We start from the raw sequence: 13400 nt of genomic DNA on the forward strand, positions 1-13400 counted from the left end.
ACCAGATGATTACTTGCCCATGTGCCTTGTAGTCCATTGATTACATTCTTCATGATCTTGGCACTTGACATTATCATATACTTCAATGCTAAGAGAAGAATTTAGTTCAATCATGATCTTGGCACTTGACCCAGTTCAATGTATATTCTAGTTTGGATCTTGTTAAGGCTAGTGCAAAGGATGATCAAGTTCAGTGCTCTGTGGGATCACAATTCAGAGTACCATTATGATTACAACAAAGCATGTTTTCTGAAGAAGCAAGACTACAAGCCGAGACTTTGTTTGAGCTACAGGACATGCCTGAATCGAGGCTAAGGTTGTATATATGAATCTGAACCGAGCCCTTATGCAAGCTACAATATGACTTGATAAAGGGCTTATATACATTACAGTGTAAAAGATTGTGGAACTGCTTCGCATAATATTAGCAGCTGAAGTTATGTTTGCATACAGTATATGCATATTGATGACACCTAGTGCTCAGAATAAGACATAATTGTCATCCTCACTGTTATCTATTTTATCTCAATTTTCTTTACAGTATATGCTTCTTTCTTAAATATGAACACCATAAATAAAATCAGATTTGTTTTGATCATATAACAGATCTAACATTTGAGAATATATTTGAAGAACAATTTAGATTGATGTCAAAAACAATAATTCATTCCCAAATTGTGGTGTGTATACATCATTGTTACAGCTTAGTCTGCAGTATTAGACCAATTACGTGAGAAAATACAGAAACATTGCAATAAAAAGAACCGACAATTGAATTTGTTGAACAATTACAGAGCCATGTGAATCAACTTGACATTCCATGTCAAAGTTCAAAATTTCATGAAACTTCAGGAGAGTAGTGGCATATAATTGAACTTTTACTTTTGCATTGATGAGAGCTCAAACATTCCTCGGTGCTCATCAGGCACCCATATTTTTAAAATTGCACTGATGAAGGCTCAAACTTTCCTCAAATTTTGCAGGCACCCATGTTCTCAATGTACCTAGAGCCTTCTGAAACAACACAACATTCCATGTCAAAACACAAAGTTTCATGAACTTTCAGAGAACAGATTATGAAAAAGGTATTTTTATAACAACATAACAACGGAAAAACATAAATATACTTATCATATGATAAAGGGCCACCTGACGACGCCATAATAACCTAGCTTATCTATTATTTGTGCATACCTCATTGATTCCCACTAGAGTTGAAGTCCTTCTGTAGATGATCAGTCATGGTTGAAGATGATGCTTCTCCACTTATTCTATAGTTACCTAGAAAAATGTCAAACGTTATCGCAAAGAAATTTTCTAGAGCATCAAGGTATATGTGCACACACAATGAAAGAGTGTCAAATGTACCTGGCATGGAAAGTAAGGTTGGATGGTCTTGCATCTCCCTTTGGTCTTGGGTTATCACCATGGTTGGGGATTGTTGCATTGCTGTAAAAATAAACATACCACATGTTAAAGAATAGTGATGATTAAATACTTAAATCTAAAATCATGACTCTATTCAACACATGAAACTAACCTGGAACCATAGAGACGGCATTATTTGATCGATGACGTCCTCGCTTATTGAGGTATCGAAACTCAAATGGTTCATATTCTGATGGATCAACATTTAAATCAATTTCCAAACCATTGTTTTTTCTGCTGCTTCTTCTTTTCTTTGTGGGGCTAAGGAAACTCTTCTTCCTCTTCAAAGATGGATCAAGAGATTCCAATCCAGGTGTGAAGTCAAAATCAGTAACGTGCAAATTATTGGCTTCATCCAACATTTTTTCAAGCATATCAGTCAATTGGATTGTCTTTGCCAAAGTAGTAGGAGGGTTATCTAAAATGAGATGGGTATAGCTAAACAACTTCTCCCTTGCCAAATGAAGTGCCTCGGCATCTGCGTCAACTTCATTTGTGGCCATAAGAGTAGCATCGACATCTTCATCATGGTTTTGAGGCTCTATATTGATCTCAGGTGGGTCATTGCATATGTTATCCTCTGCATGCTGATGAAGCAATGGATTTGAATTATCCGATTGGAAATACAACCAATTAACCTTTATGGCATGCTTGCAAATGTTTCCACGGATAGACCATGGACATTCACACGTTATAAAATCCTTACGATACCAGGTGACAAGGTATTTTTTATCTCGATCTGTCTGACTTCTCACCCAATAAGCATGTGTTATGTTCTCATGAGGACAACAATCAGTATCCATAATTTTTCTTGCTCGTTCCACTGATGATTCTAGCTGCTTTTCTCTCTTGTAGTTGTTTAGGAATCCTTCTTCTTTTAAGATTTCCTTGAACCGATAACAAGGTTCAACTGTTGTTAGTAGCATATGCAATAACCAATCCATCCTCCGGGCACATTTTTTCCTTCTATCAGATAGAAATGTTGTTTTTAGGTAACAATGGTATGACTCAACAGCATTATTGGTCTCCTGATTTGCATGAGGAAACTCCCGACAACCTTTCACCCACATACCTAATTGCAAATAGAACGATGTCAGTCTCACTCTATCACCTTTATAAAAGAAAAAAATACATATAATATGAAAAAAATGTTTACTTACGAATCTTATCTCCAGTGACCCAATTCTTGTTGAAATAGTCTAAGAACTTCTCTTCATCTGCAAACTTGATAAAAAATTGATTGATTGCATCTTCCACTTCATAATTGAGAGTGTGTTTCATGATGAAACCTAACTCACTGAACATCTCTTTGGCTTTTATGGAACTAGTGGCCAATCGATTGACATTTTTCAACCAAGCCCTCCGTACATGCCAAACGCATAAGATCACATCGCAACCTGTGATCCTCCTGCCATATTCAATGCATTTTAGTGTGATATTTTTAGAAAAAATGCATGTTTGGTTATATCATGACAATGTTAAAGTTACCTCAAGGCACTGATTTCAGCCAGTGCATCATCAACCATGAAAGCATTGACTTTCCAATCAGGACGGGTTTGGAAACACTTGCGCATGAGCTGCTCCAGCCATATTGCAATATCATCTGATGTGTTTCGTGATGCCACGACCCATGCAACAGGCACCCCGCTTTGTTGTTCATCAAATGCCACGAGTGTATACAATTGATACTGTCATTTTCAACATTACATAAATTCAAATACAAGTTATTAATCATTTTGAATGGATACAACTTAAATAAATATATTCAATAAATCATTGGCATCTGACTTACCCCATATTTGTTTGTGTTAAATGTTGAATCCATGGCTATTAAGCTATTGTGCGATAGCTTGACCATTGTCTCCAACATCCACTTTGTTTGAATCCCTATTATAAAAGGGACCTCCACACCATTGGGCTTTTGGTAAAAGAAAAAATCTTCCCGATGCTTTTGATACCAAAGGTTTACACTCATTTCATCCTTTTTGTGAAGTTGATAATTTCCCTTCGCCAACCTATTATAAATGTTTACAATATCTTTCCTGCATAAGAAGAAATCTCTATCTCGAGTTGCCACATCGATGTCAACATGTCTCTTAACGTGGGTTCTATACACTACATCAATAGGCACTCCCAAAAAGAAACAACTCTCTACATATGCAACAATGTCCCTCGAAAGCCTTGGCCTAAGCAAGGCCCTGGTCTCACCTGAAGTGTCACATTGACCATGACAAGCCCAACCTTCCCCATCTACATGTTCATACATATTGAAAGTTAATATTGCTCTATCAGGAATTTCATGCATAACTTTCACAATAAAGTGGCATTGGCAACCCCTCTTCTGCACAAATGAAGTCCTTCGTTTAGCTGAAAGATTTCCTCTTTTGTCCTCTGGGCCAAATGAACAATAATAGCTAAACCAAAAATTTAAATTGTTAGTACATACAAAGAAAGATAACCGTGGTTTCAAAAGATCTAAACAATATATATTTTAAATACTCACATATCATATTGCAATGCAGCAGTAGATCTTTCTTTTGGTTTACCCTTTATTTTTCGTACGAAATTACATGGAGCAATAGGATTTTCTTCCTCTCCTTTTATAAAGTCAGCAACCCGTCGTAACGGGATTACAGCAACACGATCAATACCATTGTTTTTTGTATTTATTTCTGTCCAAACCAAGTCTTTATTAGAGAAAGTCATTTTTCCTTTGAGGTCTTGCACCTCAAGATCCATGATATATTGCCATTTCTTTCGCTTGCCCATTTTGAACTAATCTGGTCAAAGAATATGCAAGGACATCAAAACCAAAATTTCGATCTTAGCAAGTTATTCAACATATATATAAATATAAAACCTCTTTTATGCTTTTTTTGAGGTCTAAAATATCAATCACTCAATGATGACAAAAACAAATAGCACAAAAGGATGCAAAAAATTTGGGATGCAAGCATTTCCTTTAAGATGTTGCTTTTTGCCTCATTCATTTTCAACAAGGCATTCCTTAAAGGAAAGATTCCTTTGACAACATGAACAGATGCAAAGATTTAGTTACAAAACCGTGTTTTCTGCTTACCTAACTCTGAAGCAAAAAAACATAACATAAATATTAAGCAAATGTGAAACAGCAACTCCCGTCTACCAATTTTCAAATATTAAGCAAATGTGAAACAGCAGGACATACTATAACACAGAGACAGAGGAGAAGCGTGGTCTGCAATGAAATTGAAGCTTCCCACCGCAATATTCACGCGAAATTGTTTGAACAACAGAGTGTATGTTTCTCTATTTGAAGGCTGTGCTCTTCTTTTGCCACAAAAATCCTTACATGGCTGTCAGTGAGCCGTCGGTTGCACGATTATTTTTGTTTTATAATATTCAGTTTTCGATATTCTTGGCCAATTGTCCACAAATTCGTGTTTCTTGACCTTATATCCTTTTGCAGAGGACTCTGAAAATATTCCATGAATTAAATTTTAAAAATCTTGGAATAACTTCCGTGATTTGAGCTCATTTTCTAGCGGAAAACTAGTTGAAATTTTGAGATTGAGCCCAATTTATAGTCACTACAATCTTCTTTTCAATAAATTCTGTTTGGATTGGCATCAGGAATGGATCCTATTTGTAGCCATTGTACTTGAAGATTGATAAAGGTGGACCATTGTACCTTTGGACAACAGCCCGGATGGCAATTGTGAGGATACCCCTGATCTCATTGAGGAAATGCGAATGGAAAAGATTTTGTACTCAGAGTTTGAGAAAGGTGGAAAGGTCGTGGCTATAAGTGATATCACAGGTGCATTAAAGAACACCAGTGGTCTTGATATTCCTAGCATAATAAGATATTCAAAGGAAAATGGTAATATTAAGGACTTCACAGAAGCAGAGGCGATTGACCCAGAATGCTTGTTACATGAAGAATGTGATGTACTAATTCCAGCTGCTCTGGGAGGTGTTCTTAACAGGTTAATTTTTATTTAAATTTTGCCTTAAATATAGCAAATATGGAAGACGAGGAAAGACACTTCTATGCCAAATACTTTTGACTGAGTTACTGTTTTAGATGCATGACTGTTGAAGTATATACTATTGCTGCAAGATAGATTTGAAACAGATGTTGAATGAAAGTGGATGTTCATCGCAGGGAAAATGCTAGTGAATTGAGAGCTAAATTCATAGTTGAAGCAGCAAATCATCCCACAGATCCAGAGGCTGATGAGGTAGGCTGGATTCTTATCAAGATGAATTATTTATTTTTTCCTTTTACTATTTCAAAGATACTTAAATTTAGTGTTAGATTAAAATTAAAGGATTTTAGGCTTTTAATGTACAGATTTTATCAAAGAAAGGAGTTGTTATACTGCCAGACATATATGCAAATGCTGGCGGTGTAATTGTCAGCTATTTTGAGTGGGTTCAGGTAACTAAAGATGGGAACAACTTTCTGTTTTCTGACAGTTAATTAGAAGATGATAAAATATTATGTGACTTGGAATAGTTTGGCAGCCTGCATGGTGTTTTTCTTACTCTCCCCACTCAAGGTGAATCTTGGGATAGGTCTTTCTAGGATGAGAAGTATTGCATTCATTCTCTTGCAGTCCTGTTTGATGTAATTCCAAGGACAATTCTGTTTATTTATACTGGTCACACCTCTCTGCTGATGTCACACACAAGAATGTTATTGTGAATTTACTCTGTGTCTCTTTCATTGCAGAATATCCAAGGTTTTAGGTGGGATGAACCTCAAATTAATAATGAACTATGGACATATATGATGAGGGCTTTCACAGACATCAAGGATATGTGTAAAAAACTTGATTGTGATCTACGAATGGGGGCATTCTCACTTGGACTGGAACGTGTGGCTCGTGCAACCAACTTAAGAGGTTGGGAGGTATAAATATTACTCTTCAGAAGTTGATGCCCTTTGTCAAAGGGTGCATGCTATTGAGTTCCTGACAGCAGTCCTTTGGGGAATGCATTTCCTTCATTCATTTGATAGTTGATGCTGTTGAGTTCTTTAGGGTGGTTGGCACTGTAATAATAGAACTTATTTCTTTATTCATTTAAATATGATGTCAACAATTCAGGACTGGCTGCCATTCTAGTGCAGAAAAATTTCCCTCTATTTATATCAATTTCATGCAATTGAGTATGGATGACTGGTTGCCACTGTAGCGGGGAATTTATTTATTTCATTCATTTGAATCCTGTCCATGATTATATTCTGCAAGGTTTTGTCCTTCCACTTTGATTTTGAAGTTATTAAAATCTGTCTGACACTATAACTATCAAAACACAAGCTAGTTCCTCTTTAGGGCGTGATATTTATGGCTGTCCCTGTACTGCAACTTCTATCTTATTGTACAATCTGCGAGCAATTTTGCTTTGTCTGTTTGTTTTATTGTTCACCCATCTTATCATGCTTATGCTTGCTTTCTTGTTTGGAGTTGTGTAATTTTACTAGTATAGCTACCCTTCAGCTTGTCTGCTGTCTACAAAATCGTTCTCTCTATTTTATAGGCCTTATAATTCATTGTTCTTGGATTTAGGCTTTAAGCACAATGCTTAGAAAATGAAGTTTATGTTTGTAGTCAGGAACAAAAATTCCACACAAGGGCTCTCCTATGGACTTACAATGTTGGTTTAGGCGCCTTTAATGAGATTAAGAATGATTTCTTAGAAGGTTAAAATATATCGAATTTGAATCCGTTGATTTCTAATATGTTGGTCAAGGCCCACGCGTAGGCTAAGAGGATCTATGATGCTACTTAAATGTTCAAAGTTATAAACAATTGAATTAGTCCCCTGTATCATTTCCTCAATGATTTGGTGGAACCCAATTGTACTTATCTATATTAAGAAACCATCAGGAAATCTATATTTGGATTGGCATCAGGAATGGATCCTATTTGTAGCCAAGCATTTGGTTCTAAGAATTGGAATCTCATAGGCCTTTCTCTGCAAAGGACCAGTAAAGTCATCCACCATAAGGCTCAGAATCCTATGATAAGCTGGCTACTTTCTGGATGGAAAATCAAATTCCTAGATACAATGAGAAACTTCAGAAATTCAATGTTAACAGATTTTCTCCTTCCAAATTTCCCAAACCACATTTTTAAAAACCTCATCAGGGACTGCGTTTTGGTGGGAGACTCTGAATACCAAAACAAGTTATGAATTAATTTTCCAATGGCAAGATATTTGAAGACTCTTTCAAAAGACAAAATACAAAGGGCTACTGGCAATAAAGTGCATTTCAGCAAACCTCTCTCTACAGAGGAGATCTAAACCCCAAAATCAAAAAAGACCATGAAATATAGCGAGTTTGGCTTAATTAGATGGCTTCCTATATAAAAAGAAAAAAGACCATGAAATATATCCAATTTCGCTAACTTACATGACTCCCACAAATACACGAGCATATATCCTGCTATACAAAGATGACAAGTTGACTGCTTTCTGGATGAAAATTCGAAGACCTAAATACAAAGAGAAACTTCAGAAATTCAATGCCAACAGATTCTCCTTCGTATTTCTAAAACCTTCTCTCAGATTGTGCTCTGCTGGGAGGCTCTGAATACCAAAACAGGTTATGAATTGAGACTCTTGAACCGCTCACTCGGGAGGAGATCTAAACCCCAAATCAAAAAAAGAGCATGAAATGTATATCCAGTTTGGCTAACAAACATGCGATCATTAACGCAAGTTTGACTGAATTAACATGTCGCAGAAATTGGTGGAGATGCTCACTTAAAAGCATTAAAATGACTAATACTCTGATTTTATAACCACAAAAGCCGAAGTTCAAATCACAACAGGGGTATGGGCTTCACAAAAGTAAGAATAACAGAGGGATTGTAATGGTTTTAATTTCATTTTTTAACCAGGATTCGAAAACCTGCGGATTTTGGAAAGAAATTCTGCGGGAGAAAAATCGAACCACAGAAAATAGTCTTAAAGGGATTACCTGCGAGGAGTACGTGGCCGAAGGAGTTCGCAGAGGATCGAAACCACAATGGCGGCAGTAGAATGGCTCCAGAGTAAGGGTAGGGGAGCACAGCGCGCGGGTGTTGAATTCGAATGGAGGGAAAGGAGTAGTCTATGGAAAGATCGCGCATGAAGGAATTACTCCCCGAGCCAGCGCATTCCCTTGTGCAGGAAGGATGTCAGGCGATCGGCGATCTGTCAGGGCGATCGGTCAGGGAATGTCAGGGCGGACCGGGAGGTTGGCGGAGAACGGGAGGAGCGATGGTGGCGGAAGAGGGGGAGATTTCCGGCAGCCGGAGCCGGACGATTTTCCGGCCGGTGCCGGAAAAGGGTCCATTCTACTGCCTCCGTAGACTACTCCATTAATTGGGTTTCACTTTGTTATTTTCGTTAGTGTTCCCCTCCACGCTTAAAAGGATTGTCAAATGAACTCGTTGAAAAGATGTAGATAAAGTAATTTTTGTAGATCAAATTAATTATTAATTTTAGAATTGCTCAAATCAATTCTATTAATTGAGAATGTGAACAAGTGCACATGAATATGATTTTTTATATTAAAATATATATGTAATTTATAATATTTAAATTAGTTTTAATGATGGTAAATAATAATTAGATGGGAAATATTTATTTTGCCATCATGAATTAAATAAATTTTTTATAATGCAATTATTTATTTATTTTTAAAATAAATTTATTTAATGTAATTGTCTTTTGGAAAATATAAGTAACTAAAGTAGTCATATAAATTAAATAGTTGGTAAATGCTTATAAATTTCAATCCTTCATAATTGTCAAAACACTTATTTTATAATATATCTCATATCACTAAAATTAAAAATCATAAAGATTAATTAAATTATAACTGTATTTTAACTTATTATTATTATTAATTATAAAAAGAATTAATATATGAATTAAACATATATACATTTAAAAAAAACAGCTAACAAGATACTTCAATTTTACCATGGAAATTCTTAACCTACAAATAGTCTTTGTTACAATACCATGGTTGATCAATACTAGAAGCTAAATCCCTACTATCCACCTAATAATTTTGAGAGTAATATTAAAATTCTGGAAGCCCTATACCAAAATAGCCATGCCTATTGGTTTAAATATATATAATTAAAAAAATGGAAAAAAAAACTATATATACAAAAAAATTATACTTTCTTTGCTAGAGCAACTAAAGCAATTATAAAAACTAAATAAGAATTTGGATCTAACATTTTGGCATTTGTTCTCCGGTCGAGGTGACACCTATTCGCATTGACAAGGGCATGGATCCCGACCACAACCCCTCCCATGTGTGGCAATAATTGCATAATATTAATTCTCGCATAGGTGAAGTGCCCGCCAACCTACATGCCACTCCATAATGAATACGTTCATGCAGGGGAGCCTTCAAATTATTCACAATGATCTCAATATTTTGGGTTGAGGTCAATGTCACATGGTTCGGGTTCAAGTTCAAGTTCGACAATGATTAAGTTCGGTTTGAGTTCGAATTTTTTGATTAGGTTCGAATGAAGTTCGCCTTTAGGTTCGTCTATATATATATATATCTATAAATTTAAAATGAATTATAGGATAAAAATTAAAATAGTAAGAAATCAACATTAGTAAACATAAAAAATGTTATCACAAACATGGAAACTGCAAGGATAAATTACAAGCTTGAGTTGTGATATGAAGTTATGAGTTTTGATCTATGGACTTGGTCAATGGCTATGAGGTTCGATGAAGTTCGCGAAACCTCAAAAAAAAAAATTAAGGTTCACCAAAATTCGAACCTCAAGGTTAAAGTTCGACGAACCTTGTGACATAGGTTGAGGTTATGCTTTCTATGTTCGCTTTGGGTTTCATCACAATGTTGTTTCCTCTGGTTACTGTGACTTTAGGTTGCAATTTCTCCTTGCTTTGATCCCTATTTGGTGTATTTTTGTTTGAATTTCTTCTCGCCCTCGTCAGAGTTGAGAGTGGGAAGGGCACATGCTTGGGTGGTCTCAAATTCAACCTTCATTATACCAAAACACATCAAAATTTTCTTTGTCTTGCACTTCATTCGTCCTTTGGCATTGGGGATTCTCTATCCAACTCGCTTCTTTCTCTCTTGGCCACCATGACTTGACATAGAACCAAAAGTTGCAAAGGAGATGCAGACACAATAATGCAGGGGGTTTGAGAGATCATTTTAGGGAAGAGGCCTCTACATGAAATTATAAATCCCATATGCCCCATGTGATTTAGTTTGAAATTAACACAGTTGAGGAGGAGGTTAGGCAGGAGAGACATGGTATTCTGGATTTCAAGGTGATAGATGATTTGGCCACCTGGATTCTTGACAATGGGAATATAAGAGGTAGAAAAAATCACTATCTTTTTACTATGGTTTTATATTGGCATGTCGAGATGCTCTTGGGAAAAGTGTTGGTTGACCAACAAGAGATTAGAGACAATATTCTACATAAGTTCGATGAATTGAAGCTGCTATTGATAGATGTTGAAGGAAGGCTTCCTCTCCTCAAGATGGGTTCACCTCTAGGCCCAACAATAATGCCTCACTACAAGGGATAACATTGTCCTATTGACCTACCTCTTTGTCTTCAAAATTACCAAGTTTATTTTATTTTTAGTTATATTTAGGATACTTAGGCTCTTGCTATTTTAGTTCCTGCTTGCTTGATTGGTTTTTCCCATATGCCAGGCAATCACCTTTTTGTTGATACATTGTTGATAAATTCTAGACTCTCACACTCTCAACTGGTTCTCCCATTGTTGGGACAATTCTTATCTTTCTCAGTTGTTTGCTAATACACTTAGTTTATTTTTGGAAGTTACTTGATAAAAAATTACAATGTAGTTTATTTTTGGAAGTTACTTGATAAACAATTACACTATCTTTGGTTTGGTTTCCATAGTGGCAGGACAAATACAAATAACCTTTCAAGGATTTTGTAATTTTGTTACAAAGTAATGGAAACTTTAACCCTTTTTTTTTGCACTTTTAATCAATAATGTTCTTTTGTCTATAATGTTAGGCATGAGACCAAATCAAAGTCAAAGTTGTTAGTGTCCACAGTATTCACAACCCATGGTATTGTGGCCATGGCATTATAATGAATTTTTTTTTATATAGGGGTGTGAGTAAAAAGGAATATTGGTGAGAAGGAAATATTAAGTGAGTGAAATGTAATACGATTTTCATTGTTATAATAAAAATCTACTAAATCCCTTCCCCTTGGTTTTTCCCCAAGTGGGGTTATCACATAAATCTGGTGTTGTGAGCCTAAGTTAAATTTTTTGGTTAATTCTTATTTGAGTGAGTGAAAAAAATAATTTTCAATTTTTTTTTTTTTTTGTCTTTTATTAATAACTGGTATCAAAGTGATATTGTTCTTTTTAATCTTTGGTGTATGCCACGTTATTGTTGGGGAGAGTTATGAGCATGGAGATAACCACATTAAGTGATATGGAGAAATTAAATGAGGCTAATTTTTCCCTATGGAAGGCGTAGATGGAGGACATATTGATTTTAAAGGATCATATTTGCCGATTGAGGGAGTAGCGAAGAAGCCCTCATTGATGATGGACAAATATTGGAATAAGCCTGATAGAAAGGCCATCGCCACAATTCATCCTTGTTTGGCAAATAACATATATTTTAACGTCTCTAGAGAGAAGATGAAAGAAGGGATATGGAAAAGGCAACATGATTTATATGAGAAAAACATGACATCGAACAAAATTTTATTGATGAAGTTGTACAAGATGAGGGAAGGTGCTTTAGTGGCAGAGCATTGGAACGATTTTAATATAATTACAAGTCATTGTATCAAAATTATTTTGGATGATGAGATTAGAGTCATCTTATTATTATGCTATATGCCAGATAGATGGGGGAATTTGATAGTAACTATCAACACTTCAACACCTACAAGGACCCTGAAGTTTGATGATGTTAGTAGTAGTTTAATGAATGAGGAGTTGCGTCACAAATCAATTACAGAAAACCAGGGAGGAGAAGCTCTAACCTTAGCTAATCGTGGAAGGAAAATTGAATGCAATAGACATGGGCATTCAAAATCAAGAACATGAAGACTTACTTGTTTTCATTGTGGAAGGGCAAAACACAAGAAAAATGATTGCTAGTTTTGGAAGAAGGAACAAAAATAGCAAAAGGAACAAAAATCAATAAGGTGAGACCACTATTATAGCTTCTGAAAGTGACGTTTTATTTATAATTTTAGAGAAGAAGCCTATCTATCTACTTATAGAAATATCATTGATTGGGTATTTGACTCTGGGGAATCTTACAGTGTGACCCCACACAATTTTTTTTTTTTTTTGAAGAAGTTGGTCATGTTAGAGTACATTTAGGAAATAATCATTTTTTATAATATTGTTGGAGTGGGAGATGTCTAAATCAAGACAAAGGATGGATAAGGTATCTTGCTGACACATGTTAGGCATGTACTAGAGATGCACATGAGTTTGATCTCTATGGGACGATTGGATGATGAAGGTTGCTCCACAACCTTTGGGAAAGGTGGCTGGAAAATTAATAAAGGTTCATTGGTGTTGGCTAAAAAATGTGAGATAAGAACCTTGTATACAATTAGGAAAACAATAGAGATTTCAGATGTAGCTGCTGTTGCAAAAGAAGAAAACTTAGTGGAGTTATGGCATAAGCGTTTGGGACACATGAGTGAAAAGGGCCTAAAATTTCTTGTTGGTAAAAATCTACTTCCAGGTTTGAAATCCTATGAACTTGATCTTTGTGAGCATTGTATTTATGGTAGGAAAAAAATAGTTTATTTTATGAGAGGTGGCCATGAAAGAAAAACAAATTTGTTAGAATTAATACACTCTGATGTGTTTGGGTTGGTGAATGTTAAGTATTTAGGAGGAGCCTCATATTTTGTTACATTCATAGATGATGCATCCATGACGGTGTGGGCAATGCCCAATGA

The 13400-nt window shown here is 35.7% G+C and overlaps 2 protein-coding genes across 3 annotated transcripts; one reads left to right on the plus strand and one right to left on the minus strand.

Annotated features, from left to right (window-relative positions):
* Positions 1–815: 815 nt before the first annotated feature.
* LOC149190962 (uncharacterized) lies at positions 816–4715 on the minus strand. Its single transcript, XM_089413480.1, has 8 exons — positions 3932–4715; positions 3221–3842; positions 2917–3116; positions 2589–2836; positions 1541–2500; positions 1369–1449; positions 1195–1281; positions 816–1014 (listed from the first exon to the last, which is right to left on the minus strand). The coding sequence occupies exons 1-7, from the start codon at positions 4195–4197 to the stop codon at positions 1196–1198; spliced, it is 2463 nt and encodes an 820-aa protein (XP_089269606.1). The 5' UTR covers positions 4198–4715; the 3' UTR covers positions 816–1014; position 1195.
* A 285-nt stretch (positions 4716–5000) lies between these two features.
* Positions 5001–6654, plus strand: LOC149190963 (glutamate dehydrogenase B-like). Of its 2 annotated transcripts, none has more exons than XM_089413481.1 (4): positions 5001–5396; positions 5576–5651; positions 5750–5851; positions 6146–6654. In XM_089413481.1, the coding sequence occupies exons 1-4, from the start codon at positions 5155–5157 to the stop codon at positions 6329–6331; spliced, it is 606 nt and encodes a 201-aa protein (XP_089269607.1). In that variant the 5' UTR covers positions 5001–5154; the 3' UTR covers positions 6332–6654. The 2 variants fall into 2 exon arrangements, with proteins under 2 accessions (XP_089269607.1, XP_089269608.1); XM_089413482.1 differs by having other exon boundaries at positions 5020–5396; positions 5765–5851.
* Positions 6655–13400: the final 6746 nt, after the last annotated feature.

The sequence above is a fragment of the Pinus tabuliformis genome, chromosome 3_1 (genome assembly GCF_031772625.1).
Source record: "Pinus tabuliformis cultivar Carrire ecotype Pingquan chromosome 3_1, CPIR1, whole genome shotgun sequence".
Lineage (NCBI taxonomy): Eukaryota > Viridiplantae > Streptophyta > Pinopsida > Pinales > Pinaceae > Pinus > Pinus tabuliformis.

What these genes read in the sequence shown, in the direction of transcription:
- LOC149190963 (XM_089413481.1), top strand. Translation starts at nt 5,155, where the DNA reads ATGCGAATGGAAAAGATTTTGTACTCAGAGTTTGAGAAAGGTGGAAAG. An exon ending in CAGATCCAGAGGCTGATGAG is followed by an intron (nt 5,652 to 5,749) that starts GTAGGCTGGATT and finishes AAAGGATTTTAG; the next exon opens with GCTTTTAATGTACAGATTTT. An exon ending in GCTATTTTGAGTGGGTTCAG is followed by an intron (nt 5,852 to 6,145) that starts GTAACTAAAGAT and finishes CTTTCATTGCAG; the next exon opens with AATATCCAAGGTTTTAGGTG.
- LOC149190962 (XM_089413480.1), bottom strand. Translation starts at nt 4,197, where the DNA reads ATGGGCAAGCGAAAGAAATGGCAATATATCATGGATCTTGAGGTGCAA. An exon ending in TTAACACAAACAAATATGGG is followed by an intron (nt 3,117 to 3,220) that starts GTAAGTCAGATG and finishes TGAAAATGACAG; the next exon opens with TATCAATTGTATACACTCGT. An exon ending in TGCCGTCTCTATGGTTCCAG is followed by an intron (nt 1,450 to 1,540) that starts GTTAGTTTCATG and finishes TTATTTTTACAG; the next exon opens with CAATGCAACAATCCCCAACC.